This window comes from Gobio gobio (genome assembly GCF_949357685.1).
Source record: "Gobio gobio genome assembly, chromosome: 5".
Lineage (NCBI taxonomy): Eukaryota > Metazoa > Chordata > Actinopteri > Cypriniformes > Gobionidae > Gobio > Gobio gobio.
In genome coordinates, this window is record NC_137101.1 from 61979504 (window position 1) to 61990695 (window position 11192).

Genomic DNA, 11192 nt, shown 5'->3' on the forward strand with positions numbered 1-11192 from the left:
GTATCATGACCTGAATATCGTGTATCGTATCATGACCTGAATATCTTGTATCGTATCATGACCTGAATATCGTGTATTGTATCATGACCTGAATATCGTGATATTTATATCGTATCGTGAGCTGAATATCGTGTATCGTATCATGACCTGAATATCGTGTATCGTATCATGACCTGAATATCTTGTATCGTATCATGACCTGAATATCGTGTATTGTATCATGACCTGAATATCGTGATATATATATATATCGTATCGTGAGCTGAATATCGTGTATCTTATCATGACCTGAATATCGTGTATCGTATCATGAGGTGAATATCATGATATATATTGTATAGTGAGCTGAATATCGTGTATCGTATCATGACCTGAATATCGTGTATCGTATCATGACCTGAATAGCGTGTATCGTAGCATGAGGTGAATATCATGATATATATCGTATAGTGAGCTGAATATCGTGTATCGTATCATGACCTGAATATCGTGTATCGTATCATGACCTGAATATCGTGTATCGTATCATGAGGTGAATATCATGATATATATCGTATAGTGAGCTGAATATCGTGTATCGTATCATGACCTGAATATCGTGTATCGTATCATGACCTGAATATCTTGTATCGTATCATGACCTGAATATCGTGCATCGTATCATGACCTGAATATCGTGATATATATATCGTATCGTGAGCTGAATATGGTGTATCGTATCATGACCTGAATATCGTGTATCGTATCATGAGGTGAATATCATGATATATATCGTATAGTGAGCTGAATATCGTGTATCGTATCGTGAGCTGAATATCGTGTATCGTATCATGACCTGAATATCGTGTATCGTATCATGAGGTGAATATCATGATATATATCGTTTCGTGAGCTGAATATCGTGTATCGTATCATGAGCTGAATATCGTGATATATATATCGTATCGTGAGCTGAATACCGTGCATCGTATCATGAGCTGAATATCGTGATATATATATCGTATCGTGAGCTGAATATCGTGAGCTGAATATCGTGTATCGTATGATTAGTGTATCGCTACAGCCCTATATAGTGTTGACCCCTCAGGATGAAGGCGCTTGTATTTTAGTTCACACACACACCTTCGTCCAGGTAGGAGTCGGTCATGCTGCCGCCCAGCTTCTTGATGACGTGGATGGCCTCCAGGTTCCCGGAGCCCTTGAGGCGCATGACGGCCTGCACCGCCAGCCGGGCGAAGTGATCCTTGTGGTGCGTCAGCAGCTTGGAGGACAGCGTGGTGCGCGCGATGTTCATCAGATCCACCTGGAACTTCTGCTCGTCGTTCCTGCGGGAACACACACACACAGTTCAAACACACAGCCGAGTAAGCCGTTTCTCACACACACACACACACAGGGCGGGCCATCATTACCCATGATCCACCGCCGCCTCCCGCAGCGCGTCGCGGGCCGCCTGAGTGGCCTTCCTCCAGCCGGAGATGATGATCTGAGGATGGATCTTCTTGGCGATGAGCAGCTCGGCTTCCTGCGGCACAAATCACACACACATCATCATCAGGCCTGAGGCGCCGGGGGCGGGGAATACAGCGAGTGAGAGGCGCAGTCGTACCCGCAGCAGCTCAGCGGCCAGCACCGTCACAGAGGTCGTCCCGTCGCCCACCTCGTCATCCTGGACCTTCGACATGTCTGCAGGCACACACTCATCAGCACACGTGTTCAAACGCTGACCGTCTGAGTCATTGAGTCGATCCGTTCAAACGCTGACCGTCTGAGTCATTGAGTCTATTCGTTCAAACGCTGACCGTCTTAATGAGTGAGTCATTGAGTCGATTTGTTCAAACGCTGACCGTCTGAGTCATTGAGTCTATTCGTTCAAACGCTGACCGTCTGAGTCATTGAGTCTATTCGTTCAAACGCTGACCGTCTGAGTCATTGAGTCGATTTGTTCAAACGCTGACCGTCTGAGTCATTGAGTCGATCCGTTCAAACACTGACCGTCTGAGTCATTGAGTCGCTTAGTTCAATCGCTGACCGTCTTAATGAGTGAGTCATTGAGTCGATCCGTTCAAACACTGACCGTCTGAATGAGTGAGTCATTGAGTCGATTCGTTCAAACGCGGACCGTCTGAGTCATTGAGTCTATTCGTTCAAACGCTGACCGTCTGAATGAGTGAGTCATTGAGTTGATTCGTTCAAACGCTGACCGTCTGAATGAGTGAGTCATTGAGTCAATTCGTTCAAACGCGGACCGTCTGAATGAGTGAGTCATTGAGTCGATTCGTTCAAACGCTGACCGTCTGAGTCATTGAGTCGATTTGTTCAAACGCCGACCGTCTGAATGAGGTAGTCATTGAGTCGTTCAATCGCTGACCGTCTTAGTGAGTCATTGAGTCTATTTGTTCAAACGCTGACCGTCTTAATGAGTGAGTCATTGAGTCGATTTGTTCAATCGCTGATCGTCTTAATGAGTGAGTCATTGAGTTGTTCAGTCGCTGATCGTCTTAATGAGTGAGTCATTGAGTTGTTCAGTCGCTGATCGTCTTAATGAGTGAGTCATTGAGTTGTTCAGTCGCTGATCGTCTTAATGAGTGAGTCATTGAGTTGTTCAGTCGCTGATCGTCTTAATGAGTGAGTCATTGAGTTGTTCAGTCGCTGATCGTCTTAATGAGTGAGTCATTGAGTTGTTCAGTCGCTGATCGTCTTAATGAGTGACTCAGTGAGTTGTTCAGTCGCTGACCGTCTGAATGAGTGAGTCATTGAGTTGTTCAAACGCTGACCGTCTTAATGAGTGAGTTATTGAGTTGTTCGGTCGCTGACCGTCTTAATGAGTGACTCAGTGAGTTGTTCAATCACTGACAGTCTTAATGAGTGACTCAGTGAGTCGTTCAGTCGCTGACCGTCTTAATGAGTGAGTCATTGAGTCGATTTGTTCAGTCGCTGACCGTCTGAATGAGTGAGTCATTGAGTCGTTCAGTCGCTGACCGTCTGAATGAGTGAGTCATTGAGTCGTTCGGCCGCTGGACTCACCCACGAGCACTTTTGCGGCGGGGTTATCGACGCCGATGGCCTTCAGGATGGTGGCGCCGTCATTGGTCACGGTCACCTGACTGTCCCTGCCGCCGCCCAGCAGGATCTTGTCCTGTGAGGTCAGAGGTCATTAGCGAGCAATAGGGCTGTCAAAAGATTAATCGCGATTAATCGCATCCAAAATAAAAGTTTGTGTTTACATAATATATGTGTGTGTACTCTGTTAATTATTATTTATATATAAATACACACACACACATTCATGTATATATTTAAGAAAAATTTGCATGTATATACATTTATATAATCTATAATATATATAAATATAAATGTTTTATATATAAAAATAATTTTTTTTTCTTAAATATATACATGCTTGTGTGTGTATTTACATGTGTGTGTACTCTGTTAATTATTATTTATATTATGTAAACTAGGGCTGAACGATATATCGTTATCGTATAGGGTTGGGTATCGTTTGGGTTTTTTCCGATACCGGTGCCAAACCGATACTTTTAAAACGGTACCGGTGCCTAAACGGTGCCTGAACCGATACTTTAAAAAAAGAGCCACAAAACGAGGTGGATGAGATTAAAGAAAGGATTTTTATTGATTTTTTTTTTTAATTATTATTTAAATTGAACAATTTATTACAAGTTTAAAGTATACTTAAATATGTAAATATAAATAAATACAAAACACAATTTACATAACAAATTCACAGTAAAACTAAAGCCACCTAACCCAACTACAATAGGCCTAATTTAACTCTAAAAACAGTAATAACAGCAGTGGTCTGTATTCTTGGTATGCTACAAACCAGCTTCAAGCTTTAGCTTTATTTTGCAGAAATATGACCATATTCTCTGGCTAAATATTTTAGAGCGCATCACCTTATTGTTTCCATGGAGACGCGTCATGCTTCTCACATGACACACAGCTGCTACAATAGCGCTGTATGACAGCTCACTCAGCTGTATCGGGTTTATTTCGCTTTTTCTTTTTTAATCAAAATATTCACAAACTTTCTAACTATGTCATGAACTATCTGATATTCTGATTTTCAAATATGTGTGTGAGTAAATGTGTGTTAGTTGATCTATACTGCGCGATGGGCGGCGCCACGTTAGTTTGCGCCTCAGAGAATCGGATCTGTCGGATTTACATCACATACATGTATCTTCATCTCACGAAATACATGAAAGTAAGTGACGTGCTGAACTGGGAGAAGAATAGAGTAAACTGTATAGTCACTATATAATGAGTATCTGATGTGAATAAAACACTTAGTCAAGTTATCTTAACTGTCTGAAAGGATTGTTTTTGCCGCTTCCATAGACATCATTGTGTATTTTTTGCTAGTACTTATGAGCATTTAAATGTCTGAAACCTAAAATAAACATGATGTGGATGAAAACACTGAATAGTTGTGATATGTGACGAGCGCTGACCGTGTCTGTCTATGGCTCAGCGCCGGCCAAAGCGCGAAAGCACGTTTGATTTTAAGTGGCACCGAAATGAGGCACCGAAATCTGCGTTCTGATTCGGTCTGGTACATACCGGTCATAAAGGTACCGGTGCCATATTGGCACCGGGTTTCGGTACCCAACCCTATTATCGTATCTATATCTAGATATGAACTTTCAAGATATTACTATCGAAAAAAGCAACGATATAGACGATTAGATTTCCCCTCTCCGCGCTCGCCCTGCATACAACTCTGGCCGTCACAACAAACACCAGTTTTACGAGTGCCCTTGAATGCACCGCTAAAGCCAGCGCACGCGCGCGCACTACAGGGACTTGAGAGGGGGGGGGCGTTTCCATGGTGACACGTCATTGCTTGTCACGTGACACACCGCAGCAGCAACAGCGCTGAATGAATGATGATCTGCTTTTGTCATTTTTTCCTTTTTTATTCAGAATATTGACAAATGTGTTCGCTATGGCATGAAATATCTGATATTCCGATTGTCAAATACATGCGAGTGGAAGTATATTTGTTGTTTAAACACCTTTATAACGATGGCGTTAGTTGAGCTGTGTGCGCGATGGGCGCCGCCGTGTAATGCTGCCTTCACGTGCTCTCGGAATTATCGTAAATACGAGTTTCCTAGGTAAACATTGCACATGAACGCCCTCACATTTTGAAACTTGAATGCAATGCGCTCGTAATCACGATTTCAGAAGTCGGAATCATCACATTTCCGATAGCACGTGAAGGCAGCATTAGTTTGTGCCGCAGACGCAGTTCAGAGAATCGGATTTACAACCTCTATGTTTACAACACGTGAATTCATCCACTTCTCCCGAAATACTGAAAAGTAAGTGGCTGGTGAACTGGGAATAGAGTAGAGTAAACATTGAAGTTACTTACACAATGTGTATCTGATATGAGTGTCGAATTATAATGGAAAGGATTATTATTACCTCTTCCATAGACATCAGTGTGTATTTTACAAACTCTAAATGTATTGTTTTTTTAGTACTTTATGTGTTTGAAACCTAAAATAAACAGTATGTGGTTGAAAACACTGAAAAGTTGTGCTATATGACAGCTCTGAGCGCGCCAGTCTCTGTTGATCATGTGATGCTCTTGATCATCCGCTCCAGCTTAGACTGATCACACCTGTGTGATCGTACATGCCAAAGGCTTAAAAACAATACATTTTCTGACACAAATTTTTTAAATGTAGGCTTAAATCAAACACATTTTAATTCCGATTATGGTTTTCACCGAACACGTAGTCATATCGTATTGTATCGATATCGAGATATCTGGCATGAAAATCGAGATATGAAATTGTCCATATCGTTCAGCCCTAATGTAAACACAAACTTTTATTTTGGATGCGATTAATCTTTTGACCGCCCTAGCGAGCAGTAATCGGCGGTGGCGACGGCCACACACACGTACCATTCCCTTGGGTCCCAGAGTGCTTTTCACCAGATCCCCGATGGCGATGGCGCCGATGAAGGAGGACTGGAAGCAGAGAGAGAGCTCAGGTTAGCATCGGGCGATTAGCGTACTCACCCACGCCCGCTACACACTCACCAGTCGAGCCGTCTCGGCCTTCTCCTCGTCCGCTCCTTGCCTGAAGATGTTCATGGGGGCCATTGATAGAGACGCCTGCACACACACACACACACACACACATCAGTCAACGGCTTCATGCTATTAAAGGTGCCGTGTGTGAATTGCACCCGCCCACCCCTCCCTTCTGAAGCCAGAGTGGCCGTTTGTCCCTTTAGGGCTACCGTAGAAACATGGGGGCGCAAAATGGCGGCTTCACTGTAAGGGAACAGCGGTGTGTGTAGATAGAAACGCCTCATTCTGAGGTTGAGATTAAGTCGCTTAGTTCAATCGCTGACCGTCTTAATGAGTGAGTCATTGAGTCGATTCGTTCAATCACTGACAGTCTTAATGAGTGAGTCATTGAGTTGTTCAAATGCTGACCGTCTTAATGAGTGAGTCATTGAGTCGATTCGTTCAAACACCAACCGTCATAAAGAGTGAATCATTGAGTTGATTTGTTCAAATACTGACCGTCTTAATGAGTGAGTCATTGAGTTGTTCAAATGCTGACTGTCTTAATGAGGGAGTCATTGAGTCAATTCGTTCAATCACTGACAGTCTTAATGAGTGAGTCATGTAGTAGATTCGTTCAATCACTGACAGTCTTAATGAGTGAGTCATGTAGTAGATTCGTTCAATCACTGACAGTCTTAATGAGTGAGTGAGTCATGTAGTAGATTCGTTCAAACGCTGACTGTCTTAATGAGTGAGTCATTGAGTAGATTCGTTCAATCGCTGACCATCTTAATGAGTGAGTCATTGAGTAGATTCGTTCAATCGCTGACCATCTTAATGAGTGAGTCATTGAGTCGATTCGTTCAAATACTGACCGCCTTAATGAGTGAGTCATTGAGTCGATTTGTTCAATCGCTGACCGTCTTAATGAGTGAGTCATTGAGTCGATTTGTTCAAACACCAACCGTCATAAAGAGTGAATCATTTAGTTTATTCGTTCAAACACTGACCGTTTTAATGAGAGAATCAGTGAGTTGTTCAAATACTGACCGTCTTAATGAGTGAGTCATTGAGTTGCTCAAACGCTGACCGTCTTAATGAGTGAGTCATTGAGTCGATTTGTTCAATCGCTGACCATCTTAATGAGTGAGTCATTGAGTCGATTCGTTCAAATACTGACCGCCTTAATGAGTGAGTCATTGAGTCGATTTGTTCAAACACTGACCGTTTTAATGAGAGAATCAGTGAGTTGTTCAAATACTGACCGTCTGAATGAGTGAATCATTGAGTTGTTCAAATACTGACCGTCTTAATGAGTGAGTCATTGAGTTGTTCAAACGCTGACCGTCTTAATGAGTGAGTCATTGAGTTGTTCAAACGCTGACCGTCTTAATGAGTGAGTCATTGAGTCGATTTGTTCAATCGCTGACCGTCTTAATGAGTGAGTCATTGAGTCAATTTGTTCAATCGCTGACCATCTTAATGAGTGAGTCATTGAGTAGATTCGTTCAATCGCTGACCATCTTAATGAGTGAGTCATTGAGTCGATTCGTTCAAATACTGACCGCCTTAATGAGTGAGTCATTGAGTCGATTTGTTCAATCGCTGACCGTCTTAATGAGTGAGTCATTGAGTCGATTTGTTCAAACACCAACCGTCATAAAGAGTGAATCATTGAGTTTATTCGTTCAAACACTGACCGTTTTAATGAGAGAATCAGTGAGTTGTTCAAATACTGACCGTCTTAATGAGTGAGTCATTGAGTTGTTCAAACGCTGACCGTCTTAATGAGTGAGTCATTGAGTCAATTTGTTCAATCGCTGACCATCTTAATGAGTGAGTCATTGAGTCGATTTGTTCAAACACTGACCGTCTTAATGAGTGAGTCATTGAGTCGATTTGTTCAATCGCTGACCGTCTTAATGAGTGAGTCATTGAGTCGATTTGTTCAAACACCAACCGTCATAAAGAGTGAATCATTGAGTTTATTCGTTCAAACACTGACCGTTTTAATGAGAGAATCAGTGAGTTGTTCAAATACTGACCGTCTTAATGAGTGAGTCATTGAGTTGTTCAAATACTGACCGTCTTAATGAGTGAGTCATTGAGTTGTTCAATCGCTGACCGTCTGAATGAGTGAATCATTGAGTTGTTCAAATACTGACCGTCTTAATGAGTGAGTCATTGAGTTGTTCAAACGCTGACCGTCTTAATGAGTGAGTCATTGAGTCAATTTGTTCAATCGCTGACCATCTTAATGAGTGAGTCATTGAGTCGATTTGTTCAAACACTGACCGTTTTAATGAGAGAATCAGTGAGTTGTTCAAATACTGACCGTCTGAATGAGTGAATCATTGAGTTGTTCAAATACTGACCGTCTTAATGAGTGAGTCATTGAGTTGTTCAAACGCTGACCGTCTTAATGAGTGAGTCATTGAGTCGATTTGTTCAATCGCTGACCGTCTTAATGAGTGAGTCATTGAGTCAATTTGTTCAATCGCTGACCATCTTAATGAGTGAGTCATTGAGTAGATTCGTTCAATCGCTGACCATCTTAATGAGTGAGTCATTGAGTCGATTCGTTCAAATACTGACCGCCTTAATGAGTGAGTCATTGAGTCGATTTGTTCAATCGCTGACCGTCTTAATGAGTGAGTCATTGAGTCGATTTGTTCAAACACCAACCGTCATAAAGAGTGAATCATTGAGTTTATTCGTTCAAACACTGACCGTTTTAATGAGAGAATCAGTGAGTTGTTCAAATACTGACCGTCTTAATGAGTGAGTCATTGAGTTGTTCAAACGCTGACCGTCTTAATGAGTGAGTCATTGAGTCAATTTGTTCAATCGCTGACCATCTTAATGAGTGAGTCATTGAGTCGATTTGTTCAAACACTGACCGTCTTAATGAGTGAGTCATTGAGTCGATTTGTTCAATCGCTGACCGTCTTAATGAGTGAGTCATTGAGTCGATTTGTTCAAACACCAACCGTCATAAAGAGTGAATCATTGAGTTTATTCGTTCAAACACTGACCGTTTTAATGAGAGAATCAGTGAGTTGTTCAAATACTGACCGTCTTAATGAGTGAGTCATTGAGTTGTTCAAATACTGACCGTCTTAATGAGTGAGTCATTGAGTTGTTCAATCGCTGACCGTCTGAATGAGTGAATCATTGAGTTGTTCAAATACTGACCGTCTTAATGAGTGAGTCATTGAGTTGTTCAAACGCTGACCGTCTTAATGAGTGAGTCATTGAGTCAATTTGTTCAATCGCTGACCATCTTAATGAGTGAGTCATTGAGTCGATTTGTTCAAACACTGACCATCTTAAAGAGTGAATCATTGAGTTGATTCGTTCAAACACTGACCATCTTAAAGAGCGAGTCATTGAGTCAATTTGTTAATTTTACATAACGGTCTTTACACACCACTGAAAACATAGTCGTGTGTATTATATTGCATTTCTGTCAGTCAGACCCCTCATAAATATTACACACTGCACCTTTAATTTAATCCACTTTGTGTTATGATTACTGCTAATGCTGTGTAATATGGTCTATCACGCAGCTAATCTGAATAATAATGATTCAGTGGCCCTCAGAAAACACCACACACTCTTCATAATATGAATATGTATTATAGACAGCGAGTTTAGTATTGATTGGATGGTGTTTGCTCCATAAAAAACACATATTAGAAAGCTTTTGTGCTAATTGTGTTTTTCCATTATTATACTAATATTAGCTCCGTCCATATTCACATCACGCTAGCATCATTATTGATAATTAACCGTGTAATAATATTAATAACTGCACTATCACGCTCCGCCGTGACGTCAGTGACCCCGCCCTCCGCAGAAAACACTAGAAACTCCCAGACCATGATCCGCTTTATAGCGCACAATCACAACACAAACTATTGAAACGCACACGAATAAACTCATCACACCGCAAATGAAACAAAAACACCTGATGATGAGGGCAAACACATAACGCATAACATCATAACGCGGGCACTGCTCAACTCATTGTTCGTGTTCACGCGCATGTGGCGCAGAAACCGTCACTTTTGTTTAATAAAGCGCGGCAGAATCACCGCACACACACGCTAGCCGTTACACGCGCTGCGCTACATTATTAAATCTCACTGTATCCGCGCTGAATTATGATTTAAGCTCATAAACGCTCACCATGATGATTATAGGATGTGCTGAAGAGACGCGCACGAGACAGGAAGAACGGAGCCGCGAAGCGCGCGACAGATCAACCGCTTCCTGCGCGAGCACGTTTCAAATTAAAAGTCTCTGTGGCGCGCTTGAGCGGTTTCAAAACAATTGGATTTATTTATATTTGTATATGATTTAATGAATCTATTTTCGTGATGTAAGTCAACACTTCGCCACATGTAGTAGGTAGTTTATAAAAGTTAGTTTTGTTTTAGGTAGTCAATCCGATCACATTTAGTTGTATAGCGCTTTCCATTGGACCATTTTCACGGACTGTGATGACGCGTTTTAACGGTCATCAATAGAGACACCCCTCGCTGCAGACTGTAGCGCGGTGACGTCAGGTAACAACAGGCTTGTTTGAGATGCGCCTCGCCTCGTCTGAAATTCAGCCGAGACTAGGCGGCTGCAGTGAGGGGAGGAGGAGTGAAAAAAGTGCAGCAAGCCGGACAGATCCGACACCTGCGAGATCAAAGGCGGATATCGCGGGATTCACACTCGTGCGCTTTGTTGCTGATAAACTTGATGTAATTTAAACACTCAAAGTTTTTGTTATTTATTTCCATTCGAAAGACGTGTTTATCAATCATTTTTACTTTAATTAGGCCTACATACATGTTTTTATATATATATTTTTTATAAATATGACAACAATCACATAACCCACAGAGAGATCGCCTTTGCTAGAGAGTTTGGGAATATTCACACATAAAAACATGATCTCAGAGTTTTAAAATCAAACATTTAAAAAAAGAACCATACATCACGGTTGTTTAAACCAATAAGCATTAAGCTGTGTCGTCAGCAAGTCGGTGGAGAGCAACTGCGCTCGACTGCAGAATCCGACACATCCGCCTTTTTTTTTTTTTTTTTTTTTATTGAACAGATATAAGAACAAATAGTCACA

The 11192-nt window shown here is 41.6% G+C and overlaps 1 protein-coding gene across 1 annotated transcript in view; it reads right to left on the reverse strand.

The window, feature by feature from the left end:
- cct2 (chaperonin containing TCP1, subunit 2 (beta)) overlaps nucleotides 1–10332 on the reverse strand; it is a 21643-nt gene extending 11311 nt beyond the window's left edge. The window contains exons 1-7 of the mRNA XM_079817783.1: nucleotides 10250–10332; nucleotides 6083–6157; nucleotides 5945–6010; nucleotides 3028–3139; nucleotides 1610–1686; nucleotides 1413–1525; nucleotides 1123–1325 (exon numbers count right to left, since the gene is read on the reverse strand). Of these exons, the coding sequence (XP_079673909.1) occupies nucleotides 1123–1325; nucleotides 1413–1525; nucleotides 1610–1686; nucleotides 3028–3139; nucleotides 5945–6010; nucleotides 6083–6157; nucleotides 10250–10252 (649 nt within the window). The 5' untranslated portion in view covers nucleotides 10253–10332. The remainder of the gene's footprint in view (nucleotides 1–1122; nucleotides 1326–1412; nucleotides 1526–1609; nucleotides 1687–3027; nucleotides 3140–5944; nucleotides 6011–6082; nucleotides 6158–10249) is intronic.
- Nucleotides 10333–11192: the final 860 nt, after the last annotated feature.